This window comes from Argentina anserina, chromosome 7 (assembly GCF_933775445.1).
Source record: "Argentina anserina chromosome 7, drPotAnse1.1, whole genome shotgun sequence".
In the NCBI taxonomy this organism is placed as follows: Eukaryota; Viridiplantae; Streptophyta; class Magnoliopsida; order Rosales; family Rosaceae; genus Argentina; species Argentina anserina.
The window spans coordinates 23,620,229-23,643,947 of NC_065878.1; the positions used below are offsets into that span (position 1 = coordinate 23,620,229).

General features: G+C 38.4%; 5 protein-coding genes across 6 annotated transcripts in view; 1 reads left to right on the top strand and 4 right to left on the bottom strand.

The window, feature by feature from the left end:
* The window catches only part of LOC126802114 (uncharacterized), an 81,826-nt gene that overhangs the window by 19,972 nt on the left and 38,135 nt on the right, over positions 1-23,719 (bottom strand). The gene's annotated exons all lie outside the window — the stretch shown is intronic.
* LOC126802128 (disease resistance protein Roq1-like) lies at positions 659-5,616 on the bottom strand. Its single transcript, XM_050529683.1, is given in 6 exon segments — positions 659-1,475; positions 1,640-2,375; positions 2,377-3,337; positions 3,424-3,694; positions 3,784-4,879; positions 5,089-5,616. Coding segments are annotated over 5 exon segments (3,444 nt in total). The 5' UTR covers positions 5,583-5,616; the 3' UTR covers positions 659-1,475; positions 1,640-1,753.
* LOC126802113 (AAA-ATPase At2g46620-like) lies at positions 9,362-11,160 on the bottom strand. Its single transcript, XM_050529666.1, has one exon. It carries the CDS (start codon positions 11,030-11,032, stop codon positions 9,548-9,550), a length of 1,485 nt encoding a protein of 494 aa, XP_050385623.1. The 5' UTR covers positions 11,033-11,160; the 3' UTR covers positions 9,362-9,547.
* LOC126802116 (uncharacterized) lies at positions 12,620-16,236 on the bottom strand. 2 transcript variants are annotated; one of them, XR_007672896.1, is made up of 6 exons: positions 15,933-16,236; positions 14,983-15,283; positions 14,414-14,572; positions 13,996-14,291; positions 13,384-13,853; positions 12,620-13,323 (listed from the first exon to the last, which is right to left on the bottom strand). XR_007672896.1 is itself a non-coding variant. In XM_050529669.1 (5 exons), the coding sequence occupies exons 1-5, from the start codon at positions 16,128-16,130 to the stop codon at positions 13,629-13,631; spliced, it is 1,179 nt and encodes a 392-aa protein (XP_050385626.1). In that variant the 5' UTR covers positions 16,131-16,236; the 3' UTR covers positions 13,309-13,628. The 2 variants fall into 2 exon arrangements, 1 of the variants encoding a protein (XP_050385626.1); XM_050529669.1 differs by having other exon boundaries at positions 13,309-13,853.
* Positions 19,285-23,019, top strand: LOC126802110 (metal-nicotianamine transporter YSL3). The gene is made up of 8 exons (XM_050529661.1): positions 19,285-19,643; positions 19,785-20,190; positions 20,294-20,466; positions 20,639-20,736; positions 20,827-20,961; positions 21,202-21,391; positions 21,497-21,611; positions 21,705-23,019. Exons 2-8 carry the CDS (start codon positions 19,821-19,823, stop codon positions 22,634-22,636), a joined length of 2,013 nt encoding a protein of 670 aa, XP_050385618.1. The 5' UTR covers positions 19,285-19,643; positions 19,785-19,820; the 3' UTR covers positions 22,637-23,019.

The following is a 23,719-nucleotide window of genomic DNA, read 5'->3' on the forward strand; positions in this document are numbered from 1 at the left end:
CTTCTTATGATCATTTGTGGCTAGCTAGGTGTTTCATTTGCGATGCAGGCATCATATACAGAAGCTCCTAGCACTAGGTTCTTAGCAGCATTATAGTGAGCTGAGGCTTGTTTTGCCTTAGAATCTAGCAAGTTTTCAAGTAACCTGTGCTTATACTCACTTGGCCTTAGCTTTTAGTTGTATCCTTATTTGTTTGTGGCTTAGTTTGGCTCTTATCTGAACCCACCATTATGCTATTTGTGACCAAGTCTAACTATATACCTATGTGTGCAGGAACTTCCAGCTGCAGCTGTGGAGAAGTATGGTGATCAAATGGGAGATCACATATTCCTCAAGGTGCCAAATCGTGAAGAACCCTGGAAAACTAAAGTTGAGAAAATCACCTTGTGGTAACCATATGTGGTTAGAGGAGGGATGGGAAGCATTTACCTCCTCTTACCTAATTGGAGAAGATGACCTCCTGGTGTTTACAAGGCAGACATTCTCACTTTCAAGTGCGAATCATTGGTTGGGATGATCCGGAAACCGACTACCACAGACCTGGTATGTCTATAAACAAAGCTCATATGCTTCTGTTAATTTGTCGTTACCTTTATTCGAAGATGCATTAAACAACATCGTTGTGTTGAATTATCCATTGGAATTAACAGGAGTTGAAGCCAGAGCTGTACTGATTTCCTCTAGTGATGAACACGAATATGAAGAGGGAGTCATTGAAATTTCATCCGGATCCTCTGGTGATGAACATGCATGAATATGAAGCTAGAGCAAAGTGATGACTCTTTACATCTGAACCTTCAGAACGCTACTAATGTGAAAGTTAGCAATCAGCATGTGTACATATATTCCGTAGCCACAAGGAACTAGGTTTATCTATGGTAAACTATAAGTCTCTATTCTTCTATCTCAAACTATGTGAAGCTGTAAGTAGAGCTTCCTTTTGGCTCGAAATATTGATGTCAGTGCGCATCAAAACTTGAATCATTTAACCATATAAACATCAAGCAAATGTTATTCCAAGTTTTCTTACTAAGATATATACCTTATATACAGTAGGTCATGATATGCTTGTTATGTCTAAATCCTAGAGAAAAGCTCATTAGACATTAGTAACATCACCGTGTCACTGAACAAAGTTTTCAGACACAGTACTTTAGGTGTTGGCTCAAACCATAAGCTGTCCATGAAGTGATGAACCCTTGCCAATTATTATGCTTTACCACTTTTACCAAGTAACTATGCTAATAAGGACCAAAATCGATTTCCAAATAGCTTTCAACTGACCTGCTAAACTTGATCGAACAAAATTCCATGGTTTTAAATTTCAAAGCATGCCCTCGTGTAACTATGCATTATGGACAGAATAAATGTTTGCCTACTTTTCATCGTGTACGGCTACAGACCGTTCTTCTGTGCTTCTTTTGGAAGTTTGTACACTGGCATTGTCCCAGCTAGTCTGGAGTCGTAGTCCTCATCTGAAATAATATTACCACAAAGCAAAACTTCTCGATTCAGTTTTCTACAGTCATGTTATTGATGAAGATGGCAGAGCAAATGACAAAATGTGTCGATATGAGAGACAGGAAAGATGTGGATGTCCTATTGCAGCTAGGAATCATAATATGAAATAGTAACTTACTTCTTATGGATAGTGAGAAATCTGAGAATAGCAGTGTGAGTCTTTCATGTTTGCTTTTAGGCACTGGATGGTTGGATCAAGAACAAAGCAAGCCGTCTTTCTTCAGAAATTCATTCATTCTTCTGCAGAGTAATATTCATCATCAGAGCCACCACTTATGCTTGTTGCCATAACCATGGCACCTTCCTCGTATACAGAAACTCCTCTCTTGGATTGGTTCATTTTACTGATCAGCTCTTCCAAATCGTGCTTAAACAGTGCACGGGCCCCACATTTCTTCACCTTTACGCATATGTTGTTCCCTACAGCTCTCGTGCTTGTGAAGACAAACTTAACCTCATTGTGTATGTCCTTCGGACGACAGTTATGAGGATTCCAATAATGACTAGGTAAAACAAGTAAAAGAAGGTGATCTGAAACAATTTGTTTTACTTGGAAACCATAACCTACCACACCATCACCATATCTGTTCCAGAAACAGATAACACGACTTCCATCAGGATGTAAACATAATCTATCTTCAGGAACGGCAGATGGATTGTCATGGGGTACAATTAGAGCACATACAACAAACCCAACCCACTTGCAGCAATTACTTGCATACGACGGTAACTTCTCAGTTACCAAGTTTCCCACGCTTTGATTATTGAGCCACTCAAAAAATTCACTTCCAGGAATTGACAGAAACAAAGGCTGAATAGGAACATCTTCCTGCACCATACCAACCATCGTATTATATCACACAACTAGCAGAGAGAGAGAGAGAGAGAGAGAGAGATAGCTCAGCCAAGTGAACCAACCACTTTAGCATTGAATATAAACGATGACTAGAATCCTCGTTACCAAGCAAACTCAAGCAATTGATGCAACTGAGCAGAACGGAATTACTCTGCACCAAATTTAATCGATCTGGGAACACTTGTAAGGAAGTACAATCATCCACTATCACACTTAAGTGGTCCTTCACCACCGGAAGTTCTGGCAACTGTTGAAGTCTTTTGCAGTTCTCCACATTAATATAATGAAGCTTAGAAAGCAAATGAATGCTTGCAGGAAGGCTATCAAAATTGTTTCCTCCAAGTTCCAAGAACCTTAAGGAGGACAGACAACCAATATCATTGGGAATTTCTCCTTCACAGAGATTACAGTCATTCAACTTTAATGTCGTCAAAAAAGATAAATGCTTGAAGGAAGCTAACAGAGGAATCAAGGGGTGAGGGTTCTTTCTTCGAAATAATCCAAAAGATGATACTGCAAAGTTCTGCTTAAGAAATAGGGAGTGAGGTTGCTCTCTTATAACACTTCCATTCAAATCAAGCTCCACCAAACTCTCACTCAATTCCACAATTGATGAAGGCAGTTTCTGAACAGCAGTCCCACTTAAACAAAGCTTTGATAATTTTTTAGTTTGCCCCACAAATTCTGGAATCATTTTCAGTTTTGAGCAGCCAGATACATCAAACGTTTCAAGAAACTCCATACTTACTTTACTTGGTAGACTCTTAATACTTTTGCAGTTTCTAAAGTTCCAAACTTTGAGTCTCTTCAGCAATGCAACAGATGGATGAATCTTGACTAAATTCGTACAACCTTCCAGAACCAATTTCTCAAGATTTGGAATACCTGTGAAATCTGGGGTCCTTGTCAAGTTTATGGAGTAACTAAGATCGATAGATTTCAACTTGCCCAAGTTCCGAAGGAAACATGAAGAATGGTAGAACAATCAGCTTCCATACAGGAATTATAAAATTTAATTATATTAGATATTTAATAACTTACCTTTGTTCCATTCCATAGGTGATCGATATTGCTATGAACCAAACTAAGTTCCATAAGTTCATCCGGCAGAAAACGCGGTGGGAGAGATTTTGAAGGATACCAACTCCAGTTCAGAAATCTCAAGGCATTAGGAAGATAATTTGGGCCACGAGAAAACCTCAAATTATTAATGTAGAGCAGCTGTAGTCTACACATTTTAGATAACACTTCAAGATTCCAATCTGCCTCTTCTAATTCAGCCACCTCTAACAATATACCCTCGATGGCTTTTGTTCCCTGTTATAACCAGGAATAAGTATTTCTCTTGTTAAATAAAATGGCATTGCTATCCATGCTTGGTAAATCAAATTTGTTTAAAATCTTACCGTATTCTTTGAGAAAACCTGAAAAATGTCATCTCGAACCCACAACCGACTGCGTCCACCTGGCTCTTCATTTTCTTGCCTAACAATTTCACGTCCCATGTCGCGTATCAAATCATGTACACCTACCTGGTTGCTTGATATAGTTATGAGAGATTTCTCCTCGAGAACATCTATTAGAACACGCATGCAGGGGTCAGAACTGTATACTTGTTCAATTATAAAATCATCACAATACAGTCTGCGGAAACATGCAATGTCCAGAAAAATCTTCTTCTCCATCTCATCAAGTCCATCAAAACTTATTTTCAGAATTTTAAAAACTGATCGGTTTGGAGTTTTCTGTAGTTTTTGCAACACAGGACTCCATGAATCTGGACTTCTTCTATACAAGAAAGACCCCAAAGTTTTAAGAGCTAAGGGAAGACCGGCAGCATACATAACAAAATGATTAGCGTATTCTGCATAATCTTCTTCGGGCTCATATTTCCTGAAGGCTTTCCAACTAAAAAGCTCAAGAGCTTCATCTTCGTTTAGTCTCTTCAACTCATATGGTTCTTCTACATCATGTGTAACTAGTACATGCCGATCTCTGGTTGTAATGATGATTCTACTTCTTGAACAAAACCAGTCTGGTTCTCCCACCAAGTTTTCCAGTTTATCTGATTGATCCACATCGTCAAGAACTAGAAGAACCGTTTTATTACAAAAACATCTCTTTATCATAGTGATACCACTATAAACGTCCCCTACTTGAACATTTACATCCTTCAAGATTTGGGAAAGAATTTGTTTTTGTAAATGAACTAGACCATGGGTTGCGGAAACCTCCCTGACATTAGCAAGAAAGATGCAAACTTCAAAATGATGAGAGATTTTCTCATACACTAATCTAGCAAGGGTTGTCTTACCCAACCCACCCATCCCCCATATCCCTATAAAGCGAACATCATTTGCTTCTTTATCTAAAAGAACATCTATTTCCTCCAGCTTAGTATCCATTCCAACAAACTTCTCTGAAGAACCAAATACACTGAAACTAGGATGCACTCTGCTCCACAGTACTTGCACAATCTCTCTGATAAGCTCTGTTTCATACCTAGAACAAGAATATAACAAATCCCCTGCTGAATTTATGAAAATATTGAATATAAAGTTCATTTGTAAAGATAAAATTAAACCGCAATGATTAATTGTGGGGATTCTATGCTATAGTACAGTTAATTTACTAATTTAAGCAACATTTACGAAGTTTTGATGCTCGAGAAATTAAATACAAGTACTTTTATTTGTGTTATTTGATCTTACCTATAATCCTTTGAAATCCACCCAGCGAGGTTGGCCACCTTGATTAAAGCTTCTCTCCACCCTTCTACCTCCTTATTACCTTCCCCCAGCTTCTCTTCATGTTCTTCAAACGCTTCAGCAAAGCCGCCCCTTTGATGTCTCACATGAGAGGGTTCCACCTCATAAAAAACTGGTAAAATTGTCCCTCTCTCTTCCATGCATTCAACGATCTTAGACAATTCATGTAAGCACCATGTGGAAGCAGCATAGTTAGGCGAAAGGATAACGATCGCAAACCTTGATTGCTCGATTGCAGTGAGGAGTTCTAGACTGATGGCCGTGCCTCTTGTAAGTTCCGGATCATCCCTGAACGTCCTGATTCCCTGCCACTGCAACTTGTCGTACAAGAAATCTGTGAAGCCCTTGCGGGTGTCTGTGCCTCTAAAACTCAAAAACACATCATATTTCCATGGGATTTCTGAAATAGCAGTCCCAGGTTGCGTGCTCAGTGCCATAGGAAAGTGATTGATTGGTGATCCGAGTTCTGCTCCAAACTGTGCAGTGTGCACAGTCGAGAGAAGGTGTTTCAACTTTTATATAATGGAGGTGATATAGAAGAAGACGACGGAAAGGGAAGACTGGCTGAAAGTGAAACATCACCCAAATCCCTATATAGTATTGACTCCAGCCTCTGGGTGATGGTGTAGTTTCATTAATTTTAAGGTATTGGTTTGATATAACAGAGTCCTCTGTAATCTCTATACACACCTGCTTCGTGAATCTTAATATATGACTTTCAAATAAGACAAAAGGTTTTCTCGTTCAAAAAAAAAAAGAATAAGTGAGGAAGGTTACAGACTCGACTTACAGGGTTCTTTAGCATCTCACAGTAGTTTGAACTTTGAACTATTCCATCAACTGCTCCATCTGCTCTATCTCATCTCACACAACTAGTGCAGGCTTCTTACGGCTAATATAGCACAATTTCGACTCTAAAAATACAGCATTGTTACTACTGAAGAATTTAATAAGAAAACAACCTACAAAGTTTTAATCTGAATAATTTAAAAAGATCTTAAACTACAAGGTCATGTTTCCTACACAGGTTAGTTTTTCTATATTATCCTCTAAGTTTATACATAGAACACTAACACAGGCTCACGAAACAAGAACTTCAATTGGATTATAATATCTTTAATCATGGTTTCTAGAATTCAGGTGGGATTTAAAACTACATGTCAAACCAAATCGAATTATATACTTATGCCGGACGACGAAACAATCGTTTTTGGTAAGCAATTATTGTGAGTATAGACAAAAACAGAGGACGAAGAACTGGTCAGACATTCATACAATGCAAAAGTAAGCAGTTGTTATTGTCAAGGATTCAAAGTACCATTAATATACCTGCAACGTACTAAGGCTGCACGCAATAGATGGAAAGCTCCGCAATAGTAGATAAGCAATCAAATTTCATGAGGGACCAAATAGTGAGACGAACTCAAATCAATAAGGTCAAGGTATCCAGTAGAGAAGTTCTAGGTACATTTCAATTTCATTTACTTACCAACATAACAGTCATAACTGCAGAAAGCAAGATATTAGACGATCTTCTAAGCTTGAAAAAATCACAATACTCTCATCATGCAGCTATTGTCATCTTTCTACTGATGTAGAGGCGTAGAGCTGCATGAATACAAAAAATGAGTGTTGGTTATCTCTCACCAAGGTAATGACACTAGAAGCAAGAACAACTGTACAAGTGTACAAACACAATTCTTGCACCCTTACCATTATGTCCATGAATAGAAGCATCACCAAATTTATATTTCAGCTCTCTATTGACCTCTGCTTGCTCCATGGCTATATTCATATACCCCTAAACACAAGCCAGACAACCAGCACAAGAGGCTTAAGACGTTAAAATGGGCAAACCATGCTCGCTTTGCAGCAGAGCAAAACTCATTGGGTACTGCAATTATTTTCATATCCAGTTCTTATAGGAGAAGTGCACAAAGTACTGCATATTGCATGGAAACCTTTATGAGGATGTTGTCTATGTGTATTACTAACAATTGTTGAATACTAAACATGTAGACAAGAAAGAATCGATCAAAGAGACAAACCTCGATAATCAACACAGGATTTCAGTATTAGTCGGCCTGAATTGATGTAACAAAATGTGCAGGAGGTTTGTGGTTCCAGATCCTCTCTCTGCTCCTGCTCCTGCTCCGCTCATTTTCACTATTAATCTTAACCTACTTCACCTACAGGAATGATATCAAACGTTACAGAAAGTCACGAAATATGGAAAAATGAGATTTGAATTAATAGAACATGCTGCCAAACTACATGAACTGAAACACAATTCATATGTTTTTGCTCACAATTGGAATCAACCCTGCCAACATTAAGCCCAGTCTAAACGGAACGGGCAATGAAGCAATGCCCATCTAAGCAAAGAATACGGCTTGTTTTTACATCCGATCATTAGAACTCGACAGTGAGAGTGACACATTGTTTAGAGGGTCTATAGAGAATAAAACATTATTGGAAACAAAGCAGATTTCTACTAAACCCATGACAACCCCCTCATCCTAGCTCTACAAAGATAAATAGCTAACCTACTGCAACCCCATCAGTAATCATCAATATAAAACTATAAAGATGTCATTTATCATATTGCAACTGAGTTTATCAAAAAACATAAAACAGCCTACCAGCTCCTTATTTTCGAAACACAATCTACAATGAGACACTGAGTTTTAAATGCATCCAGCTTAAATTCTGGTAAATCATGATTCTTTCATAGAAACAATTGACACACGCAGGTCCCATTTCACATTTTGATCGCAAGGAAAGACCATGTAAAGCAACCTAGAGAAACACACAAACCTACAAAGGAAATTGACGCCATAACAATAGTGATATACAGTACAACAACATGTAAAGCCAAACAAAACTTCAAAAAGCCAATCCAAGTTCAAAAATATCACATGATCCAAATTTCAAGGAGGAAGCAAAATGCATAGTAATAATAATTAAGCAAATGATGGAGGAATACCTCTCGTGATGAGAGTTTTGATTGTAGGTGAAGCCCTGATCGATTCCCAGCAGCTGAAGGAAAAGATTTCCTTGAGAATCGAGGATAGGGGTCTTCAAGGTGAAATATAGTTGCTGTGATTTCGTGTTGTTCAGTATAGACATGTATTGAGATACTTGAGCTTCTTGCTCTTCCATTCTGATAATCACAGATTTTAGAATCAGGGTTTTCGGTGAAGAATTTCGACCAAGAGACGATGAAATTGGATTTACCAAATTACTATTTTTAAAGGTGAAGCCCCAAGCCCGTCTAGGCCCACGTCACTAGATTTCACCTAGCCCGCACAGCACAGATCCATTTTCCCTATTGTTTTCGCCATAATTCTTCATTTCTTCTCTATTTTTTTATTTCCTTCTTTTTATTTCATTCTCTTTATGAAAAGCCAAAAGCCAACGAGGTTTGTCTTAATTTGCAAGTACGGACTTGAGGTGTATCACCCACACAGGTTCGATCCACGCTGTCAGCATACATCGTTGACTCGTGATCTGTAAATTCTTCTGCGGAAATCCATACATGAGGGTTGTGTGACATGTATGTATCCGTCGTAAGTCCTTTAGGTTTGAGATTGTGGGTATGCCCTGGCGATGATGGTGTAGCGTAACCAAGCTCTCAACAAAACTTTTTGTAACTAAAAAAAGAAATGAAAGCCAAAAAGAAAAGGAACGGTGTCAAAAACAATGTGAATCATATCGTGTCGATTCTTTCAACATGCAACTCGTAAGAAATCATTTCCGGCTGATAATTAACAGTTGATGATGATATAGAATCTTTACTTTCGGTTTTGCCATTTCTTCAAGGTCTTGTAGAACAGATAGATTTTCCAAAACAAAAATAAAATTGGATGCTCAGATAATTGTGATGCCAAATCATTGAAGAAATTATCGTGCAGTTGCTTTCAAAATAGTTAGGCGCACCATATACAAGGGTCAAAGTTATGAAACCCACCAGACACAAGAGCAACTCAAATCAAACATTTAGAAGAGTCGCTTCCCATATATTTTGGTAAGTAAATAGTCTTACTTTTGAATTTACTTGTTTTGAAATGTTCAAATTGTGGACTTACATTTTTCTAGAATTCACGTAAGAAAATAGTTTTAACAACCTGAAATTACACTTGAAGTGTATTAAATATCATAGACAGTAGATTCAATGAAATCTTTTTACAATGTATTTGTAAGACTCAAATACCGTCACTTTTAGTGCGTCTATTATACATTTATACATGTTGTCATTACAAATTAGTGTTTTCACTATTAAAAATGTTGATAATAAATGAAAAAATTCTCATTTATGAGGTTATTTTACAAGAGTTGATGTAATGAGAATGAGCTTTCAATGAGAATAGATATTAAAACTAATTAGAAACCGAAAAAAAAATTACACGATCATTCTTTCATGCCGTGATCCTTCTTTCTCCGACGAACTTCTATCCAACGGCACCGGCGGCTCCTCCTTTCTCCTACTCCCCAATCTCAAAAGCCCATACAACTTCCTAAATTCTCTCACCGTATGAACACTCTCCCTACAAAACACCGTCCCGGGCTCACCCGACTCGTCCCCACCAACCGACCGACCCGACCCGCTATTCGTCAACGCCTGTGCCACCTTCACCGTCGTCTTGTTATCCACATCCGTCTGCAACGCCGATATCACCGACTTCAACGCCCGGGTCGGCGAGCTCCGGTTGGATATCATGATCTCTCCGATCTCCGCCGGACTTAAACTCCCGCCGCTCTGAAACATCTCCTCTACCTGAGGAAACAGCTTGTGCTCTTTCACCCCTAAATACGTGTTGGCCAAGCTTTTGAACGCCGAGAAATCGCAGAGCGGGAAATGGATATGGACGTCGACCCGGCCCGGCCGCATGACTAGTTGGTCCACGTGTTCTTTTCCGTTCATGGTGAAAACCAATACTCTCTCCTCGCCGCAACTGGAGACTATTCCGTCCATGAAGTTCAGCAGCCCCGAGAGGCTCACCGCCGTTGGTTTTGTCGTTTTCTCCATCAAAAAACGGTCGAGATCTTCGACAGCAATCAACGACTTTGGCGAGGTTTGTAACAGGAGCATTTTCAGGTCGGAATCATTGGCAACTTTGGACATGTCGATGTCATACACGTCGTACGATAAGAATCTAGCCATGGCGGCGATGAAACTGGTTTTTCCGGTCCCGGACTGACCGTAGAGTAGAAAGCTTCGCTTCCAGACACGACCGAGTCTGTGGTAATATTGCTTGGATTTTAAGAATGTTTCTAGATCAGACCGGACCTTGTTCTTGAGCTCCGTGTCCATGACGACCGTGTCCAAGGTTGCCGGGTGGGTGAAGGGGACTGATCTCCACCTTTCGTTTTCGGTGGCGAGATTCATGTACAGCTTGATCTCCTTGTTACGCTGCCCAATCTCATCGGACACTGTCAGTATGTGCTGAAAGTACTGCCGGAAAACCCGTCTCTTGTCTGTCTTCTTGATTCTCAAAACGTAGGACCGGATTCCATCGACATCAGATTTCTCGTTGGTCCAGGAAACCTTGGCGCTGAGGAAGATGTCGCGTACGGAGTGGTTGTTGTCGTGTTGGAAGAAGATGTCGTTGGATTTGGAGCCAGAGAAGAGGTTGGTGAAGTCGGAGTCTTCAATATTGGGAAGGGAGTTAAGGTAGAGAGAGATTTTCCGGTAAAGTTGGTTCTCTTGGAAGTTCTGGTTGAACTGAGGCACCTTGTAGAACTGATAAACATGAAACCTGTCGATTAAGGATTGCCATGACTTGACGACCATGTGAAGCAAAGATGTTCTGGACAAGAACTTAAGAACATAGAACAGAGGTATCATGAAGAGGAGGAAGTAGACAATACTAATGAACCGGACCATGATGTTCAGAGAGAGAGAGAGAGAGAGAGAGAGTATACGAGTGTTTTGGAGAATTGGGATGCTGAAAGTTGAAGGTGAAGATTCGGAAATAAATAGTAGGGTTTTGTGGACGGCTTATGCCGGCAAAGGAAGTAGTAATGGGTCAATGAAATGGTGCACAATACTAGAAGAGAAGGGAGAACGAAATGTAGGGTGTTTGATCTGGTTTTTGGCTTTGGTTCGGCTGTGAATTGATGACCAATGACCCATATTATTATTATTATTTACGAGTAGAAATGGAATAACATATAGATCTTTGAATAATAACTAGGACTATTCACATGGGCCCTTTTTTCAATTTTTCTGACCAACCATCGGGTTATTAATTTTCGACAAACGGATTGCTTTGGGACTTCATCTTACTCATTCTTTAACAAGTAATGGTCATTCCATAATAATCAGTTAATCACTATGTTTTGTTTGTATTATCCCTCTGTTTTGGCACAATGGTTGATAGCCCTAGCCGTACAGTTAGGACTTTGTTGGAGTACCTCGCAAGTTTCTTACGTAAGGTTGAATATTGCAAAGAAACAAGAGAAGGGAAAGAGAAATCGGACAATAAGAGTCAAAATCACTTCGATCCGTGATTTTTAAGAACTTAAATAATGTGTCTTTTTTATACATATGTTTGAAGATTACGTTTATATGGATTCAAGTATGTATTTTGATGGTGATTTCGAAAAATGTATTAATGGGGAGGGAAGAAAATTGGATATAATTTTTCCCATCTTTAGCAATGTATCCGTACATGAAACTGATAAATTTCTGACGCATTTCAAGTCCATTTCAGAAGAAGAAGAAACAAATATAATATGGTTTGTGAATATACAGTTCTTGGTAGTGACTGGAGCTAATTACTCCATAACTGACCCTGCCTAACCCACACACAGTAGTCAGAGATTCATAAGGTCACAGTGAGAGATGTGATCGTTGCAGCCTTTGGTGGATAGGTAAAGTCGGAATCTGCTTGCTATAGTTTATGCCTTTTTCATTTGCAGCTCACTGATGTTGCACACTCGAAAAGGGTAAGAAATAAAAAAACAGAGAGAAAATGGGCGAAGCTCGTCACCAATTAGCTAGTGCTTCACATTCAAACGTGTAAAGGCCTCCTTCCTACTAGTGTCTGAAAGCTGCATGCTGATTTTGAACTAGTAAAACCAGAACCTTTCAAGGCTTGCATGCTGCTTCTTCAACACACACAAGTAGTCAATGGTTTTGCTCACCAAGTAAGACCTGGGCAATATTAAGACATGATATTCATATTCAACATGCATAATCATATTTTATATAGTTGTCAAGGATTAGTGGGAGTGACTAACTCTAATCCATGGGGTTTATTATTGGTGACATAGAATAAGAGTGATACCCCTAATCAACTGACATATATATCACATTCCTGGAACAAATTGCTTGTAGGCAGTTATGTACTAATTACCAAACTACAAATTGTCAAATTGTTGATTTGGACATCTAACTAGACTTGCTGAAATTAGGGGCCACGATATTTTGACGACATCTCACAAACATGGCTGCAAAATATCATTAAATTTGATATTACCTGATACAAGACTCTGATTCTGGTTATATAGAACTTGAGGCTGAAATCCCCAGCTGTGGATGTATCACTAGCCAATTAGTATCATTTGTTCTTACTCACTTGGCCTCATCTAACTGAATCTTCTTAGTGATTCGATTCTCTAGTGACATTATGACCGTGCTTTTTTATACGATTTTCTTGACAAACCTACACTATGGTTCGTTGTTAGTGATCCTACGGATTGAAATTCCGGAAACCTGAGATGCGAAACACAGTAAGCGACTAAGCGGTGTGTGGAATTTTATGGCTCAGCCCTTGCTGTGCAGATGTGGTCCTGAATTTTAGTAAAAAGCGTGTGGGGTGAGGGACCGAGAGCAAGAATTGCGACATTAAAAGGGTTGGTAATGATCGGCCTCAGCTTTATTGCGTGCCTTCGACTCCCAGCAGAAAACCAAAACCAAAACCCAGTGCACCGCCAGCTATGTCATAGATAGAAGATGGCCCTAATCATTTGGTAGCTAAAACCAACTTGGCTGACCATGTGAATTATACTCATTACAACCATAAGCATCACTAACAAACAATTGGCTTCATTATACATACACACTTGATGAGCATCTATTAACTTCTAATAAAACACTCCAATTAGGCAGGCACAAAGTTTCGCTATCAACATCATCACATAGTAGAAGATAGATGGTACATGTAGAAGGAACTCGAGGAAGTCATCTTTCTAATAAGAATAGAGTGACGGGTTTGATGTCATGATAAGCACTATAAATAACGTTATGAAACATCTGTTACAGAAAATGGTTAATTTGAAACATCTAACTTTAAGAAATACAAAAGAGTATGATACCGATCATATTGCTTTTAGCTAAGCTAAACCGAAAACTGATCTTAGGCATTCAAGAATATGGAACCCCGTGAGCATTTAAAAGATTTATACAAAACCTAAAAGAGGATGGAGAGAATACTGACAATGTTGAATAGAGACTTGGGGTTGAGGATTATCCTCATTCATGGGTCTTGGGGATCAGTTTGAATATTCAAAATTTGGGAAACCACAAGCCTAGCGAGCTCCTTAATTGCAGCTTGACCTGGAATTTCAACAGTATCCCTGTTCCTTGAGAATCTTGGTGATGATGAGTTCAATCCCGTATAGTAGTCATTTGCAGCAACCTTTGTATGCCTAGAAGTTGCAAGAACATTCTCCAAGTCCTCCTGTGTTAATAGCCTGGGTGCCTGAAGAAAGATGCATAAACCAACACTTTCAGTAACTTTCTAAAGAATCAAAACCTACAGGCCTATTTTACATTCGTGCAATATATCTTAGATTTTTATAGAGTAGGATCTCTCAACTGTTGAATGGTTGCAAGTAACTTACCGAAGCTTTTTTCCCTCTCTTTTCTTCATCTAATAAATCTCTTATTGGGAAATAGGCTGCTTTCTTGCATAGTTCAAGTAGATCTGAACCAGAATAACCCTCAGCCAAGGCAGCTAGACAGTTATAATCAATGTTATCATCAACTTTCTCACCCTTCAAGATTACTTTTAGTATCTCAGCTCTATCAGTTTGACTGGGCATCCCAATCTCAAAGGCCTGAGGAAGACGCCTAAGTATTGCTTCATCAAGCTCTGATGGACGATTGGTAGCAGCAAGAACCATAACCCGAGCATGCTCTAAATGAAAGACATAATTGTATCAAACCAAATGCCTTACCAAGGTATCTTGAGCAAAATGTTTGACGTAATAATCCAAAAAACTAAACAATATCAGAGTGAAAAGTGAATAAGAAACTTACGGTCCGTAGTGAACCCATCCCACAAAGCCATGAACTCAGTTTTCATGTTTGTCATTGCTTCATGCTCTGTTGTACGGCGCTGTCCCAAGAAACTATCAACCTCGTCGATGAATATGATAGCAGGCTGAAGTTTATGAGCCAAGCTAAACACAGCGGAAACTGCAGAAGCATATTAAACAAGCTGAGCATGGTGGACAAAAGGGGACTAAGAAAAAATCCAAATAACTTGCACACATGTATAAACTGAAGATAATTATAGAGAGAATAAGTTTGTTCACCCTCTTTATCTATATATAAGTTAATTATCCTCATGTCAAGATTATAACTAAGACCAATCATTTTAACTTTATGAAACCATGTTGAGAAACTCCTATTTATTAGTGACAGCCAATTCTGTTTCGCTTCCTGCTAGGATTAAGAAAATTTGCAAGGCATGAAGCTGATGATGAGATGAACAACAAGCAACAATGGACAATGCTACAATGATTATTAAATTAGTGAAAAAGTTCAAAGATATCAAGAGATAGCCTTCAATCCAAAAGGGCAAGTTTAGCATGATCAGCACTTACCAAGCTTCTGTGCATCGCCAAACCATTTGCTCATCAGATTAGATATCCTAACATTGATGAAGACAGCTCCAGACTCCTTCGCAATAGCTTTAGCCAGCATAGTCTTCCCAGTCCCTGGTGGTCCGTACAACAAGACTCCCTTCTGTGGACCAAGGAGTTTCCCATGATTAAAGAGGTCCGGCCTCTTCAGTGGAAGAATCACCAGCTCAAATAAGGCTTGCTTTATATCCTCCAGCCCTCCAATAGAGTTAAACTCCACATCAATGTTGTCAGGGTTTATAACATCACAAGCTATGACATCCTGATAATAATCAGGATATAATCATCAGTCATCCTAACTAAATGCTACAATTTCAAGGAGAATACATTTAGTTCCATTCCAATCGAGTTACATTCCACTTTGATGCTTAACACCACAAGTATTTACATTCGGATAATGATTAGTATGCAAGCATTAGGCATATACCAAAACCAAGTTCAAAACCCCATAGCGGGATAGCTCAAAGCTTTCGCATAATCTATTCTCCAATTTTAAGTAGAAGGTAATGAATGCTATATATAATCCTCAAAAGTGAAACAGAGCCTAAGTAACTCAACACCATATTTCTATTCCAGTCACAACACCACACTTCCATTCGAATCGAGCGAGTCAATTTCCACATTGATGCATTCCAATTTCCAAAACAGTGTTAAGTGTTAACATTCCAATAATGATACTTAACATTCCAATAATGATACTTAAACTAAGTTCAAAACGGCATAACCCCATGAATCAAACTCATACATTCCAAAATCTAAACGGAAGTAATCGAAGTTCAATTCTTTCACAATATCTATCCAAATCCCACATACGCCACAAACCTACAGTCAATTTTCGAATAAAGGCACACAAAACCCAAACGAAAATTAGGGCACAAAAATCAACGAGCTCCAACAGTGTGTTTGGGTACCTCATAAGGATTGGTCTGAATGAGAGGACGACCGAGCCGCTTAGCAATTTCCTTCTTGTGCTCCATGGCCTTCTTGGAGGCCTCGCGGTTCGGGTCGAGGTGTCGGAGCCCCACGACGATAGCCAAGTAGCTCAAGGCGGCGCTCGCGGCGTAGAGCATGAGCTCCTGAAGGAGCTTGGTTTCTCTCTGCGACCCCATCGGAGGGTTTATCAGTAATTGATAGCAGCAGAAAAACCCTAATTGATGGATAGAGGTAGAGGAAGAGGGAGAAGAGATGAGAGAGATTTTTCGAGGGAAGAAGAGAAGGTTTTACTGCTTGATGAGGAAGAATTACTATCGTCTCCTCTATAAATGAGAAGAGTGAATGGTAACTTTTTTCAAAAGGTTTAATTGCATAGACTGAACTTTGTGCTCTAGATAATTAATTGAAATTCCTTCTAGGTACCATTACAAAAGTTTAATCAAGATATAACTTGTTTGTACGTCTTATTGTAGCATGTTCGATGTGAGTTAGTTTGATATCAAAGATGTTTTTGGATGATTAAATGATGTTGTGATAAGTTGGGTCGTAGATAAAAATGTTAATTACATAAAGAAATGGAATGAAAACTTGCATTATGAGTTGTGAAATATCTTATAGTCGCGCTTTATAATCGCCAACATGAATTTGTCTAATGAGAATATCATTGTGAGAGTCTCCATCAAATATCAATGCAAATTTTTAACTGTTACGACATAAGATGATGTAATAATAATTTCTAAATTTTTGTTTTGTATTGTTTAATAGATTTTTTCGATAATGAAATATTGTTTACTTTCTTTTTGGCCACACACTTTCTGTTTAAATTTGGGCTAAAGCTACATTGATCATTGATAAGAATAGATTCTATTATATGGCCCAAATGGTGATTGATGTTCATAGTTCATACACCACCATCTATCTTTTCTTTCTGGATCATTTGGGGAATTTAACAGAAACATTAACTTCTTCTTTTTTGGACGAAAAGAAACATTAACTTAGCTTTGTGTTTTAGCCATATTTGTGACTTGAAGAGATGTGACATTGAGATAAAGAATAACATACCCATTAATTGCATGATTGTTTGAAACATATATTAGTAGCTAATCAATAGTTAGCTTCGAGCATCGAATATGGAATGAAAGAAAATGACCGTGGGTGACTGCGAACTATCCAACATTACTGATTAGAAATATGTGACAATAGAAGAGATAGAACAGATATAGAACATATCAGGTTCTTACTAAATTTCCTTTAATAGATATAGATACGTACACTCTATACATGTTGATGATTTTGTTTCCTTTCATATTAATACCATCAATAACTGTTCTTCCAAGCATTGTTATATGGTTGGCAATTTTGATTTGTCAAACAATCTCATTTTCTTGCATGTGAGATGTGAATAGATAGATGCATAATATATCACAATGCTCATAGTACTCACCAATTTTCTATCATAATTCAATGCAAAGCAAAGGTAGCTAAATGGTCCAAACTCCAAAGTCGTATATATTAAGAGATGAAGTACATGTTCCAACCCATTCAAGAGTAGTAGAGTATGTGGCAGGTAATCAAGGACGATGCTCGTTGTGTCATTGCCAATTAGCCAAAGATGTTTCATTGGTTCACTAATACCGTACTAATAAGGTATAATCATTTTTAGGTATTTTGTTTCTTTTGAAATAAATACTAATTAATTCATTTATCATCAGTATTTAAGTACATTAGATAACCAATACATTTTATCCTCAATTCAAATTTGAAATGAGCGATAAACACAATTGACAAGTGTAGTTCATTAAATAACTAATATAGTCTATCTTTAGTTTAAATTTGAAATACGCTGACACACTTAACAAATTGCAAATTACTTGGATTTAACAAATCCACCGCATAATGTTCATGTGTCACCTTGACTCTGCCTACAATTAGGGAGGCATGTCATCATCCTCGAACATGGAAAATGTAATGTAAATAGCGGGAATGTCATCATCCTTAAACGTGGAAGGTGTTTTTTATTTTTTTGAAAGGGGAAAGAGATACCTAACTAGGCACCTCCAAGTTATTATTAATAAGATAGCTCAACATTAGAGGGAACTTTATGCCTAAACCCCTATTAATATTACAACCATCTTCGAACAGAACATTTGGAAGGTGTTAAGTGTAGTTACAGTATGTCATCATCCTTGAACATAAGATATATATATATATATATATATATATATATATAAGATTTTTCACATAAGGAGGTCATTATCTTAGCTTAATGTACAGATTTTCATTTTTGACTAACGTTTCGATGGAGTTTTCACATTGTCACTGTCAAATATCTAGGTAATAACGTATAAATCATCTCCACAAAATTTCAGCCGATTTCATAACCGTTAAGGTATTCATAACTTCGATTTTCTACTCCAAATATGAACGGTTCAGGTTCGGCAAATTCAATACATCCATTGGTTTTGATTAGTTCGATACCTTAACGATCATGAAATCGACTGAAATTTTGTGGATATGATCTATATATTATAACCTAGATATTGAACGGTGGAGATGTGAAAATTCGATCGCAAAGTTAGTCAAAAATAAAAATATGTACCTTAAGATATGATAAAGATCTCTTTATGTGAAAATAGCGGATTAGTGAAGGACATTGGATATAAAGTTGAATGAAACAAAATAAATACTTCTTTATACTCTAAGCTTACATATCGTCTTAAGCTCCGGAAAATAGGAGATTAGGCGATATAAGCTCGCAACATATATCCACACGCAGGTACGCCACAACTAGTGTTATATACCTGCCAAACCAGATTAGTCACCATCTGATTCGATTACTCTCAATCTCGGTCCCCCAATTCTTACAAGTCATTATCGAAAAAAATATTCTTACAAGTCATTATTCCGTATAGCTGTTGTTGAGGTAGTTGACCATATAGAAGCCACACGCGTTGATGGATGTACCTTTCGTCTGGCTTGCTGAAGCCACACGCACAAAAGTCTACTCACTTTAATCTCAACAAGGGAATGAACCAAGGAATCTGTAGTTCCAAGACTCTCACATCCTTCACTAACCACCTCCCATTTCGTTATCTCCGACTCTTCTGCTTTAGTGGGCGTAGAACTTGTAGAAGTCTTATCATTTCAGAAACGTGTCTCGAAATGTATTGCTATTCTTTATGTTAATGGAGGTTGGAAAATTTGGTCTTATGTACTACACAGACCTGTTTTTGTAGTACAAACTTTGTAGTACATGCAGATTGTGTTGATCTGCGTCTCCCATTTTACCTGAGAAGGTAATTCTGCCTTGTGTAAATCTCCCTCCTATTTTGATTTCCTTCTATAAAAGTCTCACCCTTTATGAGAGCTTTTGGGTATGTGGGAACGAGCTAGAACTTAGACAGTAATTGCTTCTGGATTTCCTGGGCTCACACCTTTTGTTTTTTGCTTACCTTTTTGGTATTATATTGAAGGTTCTGTGTGTTGTTCAAAGATTTGATCTTTCTCGTGAGTAGGTCAACGCAGAGAGAGGTAAAGCATTACTGGGTTACACTCTTTCCAGTAGTTCAAGGAGGAATTTTGAATGCAAATTTGAAGGCTTTTGAGGGGTTTCGGATTCCCCATTTCCCTTTTTTGGATTTCTGGAATTGCTGCGTTTGATTCACAGAAGATAAAGAACGAACTTTGAGGTGAGAACATTTATGGTTTTTCTGTGTGTTGTGTCTCTTTCATTTCTGCATCACATTAATGGATATATCGGTTTGTCTTTTGTGTGCCATAAACTGTATAAATTAATGCATTTCTGATTTGGACTGATGAATTTCGATTAGGGAGGAGAGGTGGTGGTGTTGGTTTGAACAAATTGAATGGGGAATACAAGCAAGGATGAAACCATGGAGATTGAGAATTCCGAGAGGGAAAATGTGGAGCATAATGGAGCTGTTGAATCAGTGGAGGTGAACAGAATCCCTCCATGGAAGACACAAATCACAATCCGGGGACTTGTGGCGAGTGTGGTTATTGGGATCATGTACAGTGTTATTGTGCAGAAGCTGAACCTCACTACTGGTTTGATTCCCAATCTCAATGTGTCAGCTGCTCTCCTGGCCTTTGTGTTTGTGCAGACTTGGACTAAGCTGCTCTCAAAGGCTGGGATTGTGTCGAAACCGTTCACGAGGCAAGAGAATACCGTGATTCAGACTTGTGCTGTCGCTTGTTATAGCATTGCTGTTGGAGGTGAGAAAAGCTTGAGACTTTGTTTTGAGTTCTGCTGTGGAAGTTTTCAAATTACATTTTTTTCGTAGTCTTTGTTTCTGAAATACTGTATGTGACATTGCAGGAGGGTTTGGATCTTACCTGTTGGGTTTGAACAGGAAGACTTATGAACTAGCAGGAGTTGATACTGAAGGGAATACTCCAGGGAGCACCAAGGAGCCTAATATTGTTTGGATGACTGGTTTTCTCTTCGTTACTTCCTTTGTTGGTCTTTTGGCTTTGGTTCCTCTTAGAAAGGTAAATTCTCAAGTTCTTTTATACCATTTAACAGGTGATTTGACCCATCTTTATCAAGGCTAAATCATTCAGATATAGATTTTTGGTTTGCGCCCGCCATTAGTACTAGTGTATTGATTCTTGCTTAAGTTTAGGAGGTTACCTGTTAATTGCATTTGGGGTGGTTTTGCAGATTATGATAATAGACTATAAACTAGCCTACCCAAGTGGAACCGCTACTGCTGTTCTTATAAACGGATTCCATACTCCAAAAGGAGACAAAATGGCCAAGTATGCACTGTTTTTGTGGCTAGTTAATATTCATAATCAAATAGAATTGGAGATTTGGAAGGACTAAATGTGTTGAACTTCTTCTTGCAGAAAGCAGGTTCATGGGTTTATGAAGTACTTCTCATTTAGTTTCCTGTGGGCTGCCTTTCAGTGGTTTTATGCCGGTGGGGATCAATGTGGGTTTGCTCAGTTTCCAACATTTGGATTGAAAGCTTGGAAAAATACGTGCGTGCTCTATGGCCTGCCTCTTTCCCTTTTGTATATGTTAGCGTGAATGACGGAGGAAATCACAGACGTGATTTAAGGAGCAAATCAAGGAATGATTTATGGTTAATTATACTCTTGTTAGATTATATATAGAAAGATTATGTGTATGAAGTAGTAACAATAATCAATATACAATTTGACTGTATACTATGATATATTCTTCTTCAAATCACTAATTAGGCAAAGTGAATATTGCAGATTCTACTTTGATTTCAGTATGACATACATCGGAGCAGGAATGATCTGTTCCCATCTTGTGAACTTATCCTTGCTTTTTGGGGCTGTTGTCTCTTGGGGATTAATGTGGCCCTTAATAAAGGGCCTTAAAGGAGAATGGTTTCCTGCAACTGTATCAGAAAGTAGTATGAAGAGCGTAAATGGATACAAGGTATAACTAGAATCTAGTTCCAAAACCTTAATGATTTTCTCACTGGGTGATTTTATATCATGTACTGAGCAAGTGAGTTGTATTTTGATACTTTTGTTGCTGCAGGTTTTTATTTCCATTGCCCTGATACTAGGAGATGGGCTGTACAATTTTCTCAAGATTCTTTACTTTACTGGCTCAAGTATCTACACCAAACTGAACAGGAAGGACCTCGCTGTAGGTAAATTGACTGGCCTTCTATGATATCTTCATATTGTTTGTCAAGAAGCTTATAATGGAGTACCTCACTACCTTAACTATTTCTCTCATACAGCTGATGTTTCGATTGACCCAAATCAGCCTCTTGATGATCGCCAACGAAATGAGGTCTTCATAAGAGATAAGATTCCTATTTGGGTAGCATGCGTAGGGTACACACTGTTCTCCATTGTCTCCATCATTATTGTCCCTCTCATGTTTCCTCAGCTGAAATGGTATTATGTAGTCGTTGCCTACATTCTTGCACCATCTCTAAGCTTCTGCAATGCCTACGGTGCGGGTTTAACAGACATGAACATGGCCTACAACTATGGGAAAGTAGCTCTTTTTGTGCTAGCTGCTGTGGCTGGGAAACCTGATGGCGTTGTTGCAGGACTCGTTGGTTGTGGTTTAATCAAGTCCATAGTTTCAATCTCCTCTGACCTTATGCATGATTTGAAGACGGGGCATCTAACTCTCACATCTCCTCGATCAATGATTATTAGTCAGGCTATTGGGACAGCTATTGGCTGTGTGGTAGCTCCTCTGACATTCTTTCTCTTCTACAAGGCTTTTGATGTTGGTAACCCAAATGGTGAATACAAAGCCCCTTATGCCATCGTTTATCGGAACATGGCAATTCTTGGGGTGCAAGGCTTCTCTGCCCTTCCCCAACATTGCTTGCAACTATGTTATGGTTTTTTCGGCTTTGCCATAGCAGCCAATTTGCTGAGAGATCTTGGTCCCAAGAGTGTTGGCAAGTATGTCCCCCTTCCGATGGCTATGGCTGTTCCATTCTTGGTTGGAGCTTACTTTGCGATTGACATGTGCATGGGGAGTTTGATCGTGTTTGTGTGGCACAAACTGAAACATAATAATGCCAATCTGATGGTTCCTGCAGTTGCTTCTGGTTTGATCTGTGGAGATGGATTGTGGATTCTCCCTTCTTCGATTCTTGCATTGGCCAAGGTTCGCCCTCCTATCTGTATGAACTTCTTGGCAAGTTAAATTGGCAGACAGGAAAAAAAAGTGCTAGTTAGTGCTGTACGAGACTACTAGTGGAGTTGCCACAGTTTCAGAGTAGTATAGCCTGTATAGGAAACTCAGGAAGTTCCCTTTTTGTTCATATTTTCACTCAAATCATAATAACTAAGCCTAGCAGATGACAGATAACAGGATGTTGTATCCTACATCATAAGTTTAAGAGGTTATAGGTTATGATGCACGTAAGGTGTATCATCTTCAAATGAAATATATATGATTTGAGCACCAGAATGAGCATAGAAACTGCAGCATTATGTTGCTTTCCTCAACCAACTTGATTGTTAAGTCCGATCTGTGATGTAAATACATCTCACACAACGCAAATTTGATTTTTTACTTCCATTTCAGCTCGATTCTTTCACTTCGTGGATGAGATCACGGTGCCTGGTTTAAGAAGCCAACATCAGATCAGACACTGTCATACTTAAAAGATGATGATAGATCCCTTTGAATAGCACTGGTCATATTCGATGAAGTTGTAAACCGACCAACCAAAACATCTTCTTGCTTCTGTTAGGTTAGGTAGCTGTGGTTCTACTTCAATATGGGTGATGTAAGGTTGGCAAGTAATTAGATTTCTATATTTGCGGTCCATTGTAATACCATAGTTAATTTCCAGAGACAATACCAGTTGATCGTAGCAGAAAAGGGAAAAAAATTGTACTGCAAAATAGCTTTCTTGTTTGATTTGCTTCATTTCTTTATTCAAGTGCATAATGCAATCTGCAATTATAATGGCATCAGTATGAATCAAGAGTTCCCTGACTTCCCTCCCTACAGTGATATATTCTGAATGGTTATGATTACAAATAAAACTTCTCTCCCTCAAATCACAATGTAGAGAATATTCACAATAAGGAATGGGAGTCCAAGTAGAATAGTAGATCAAGAAAATTGCTAGCGTTCCGTTCTCGTGCTTTAGAAAACAGTTCGAGAATTTTCAAATCAAATATAGAAAGATATATTATTTGAAAGTTCCATTTTTGGTCAATAAATATGTACGACGTGTGAGAGTTGCCTTTGAACTTTGTTACATAGGTAAAGACA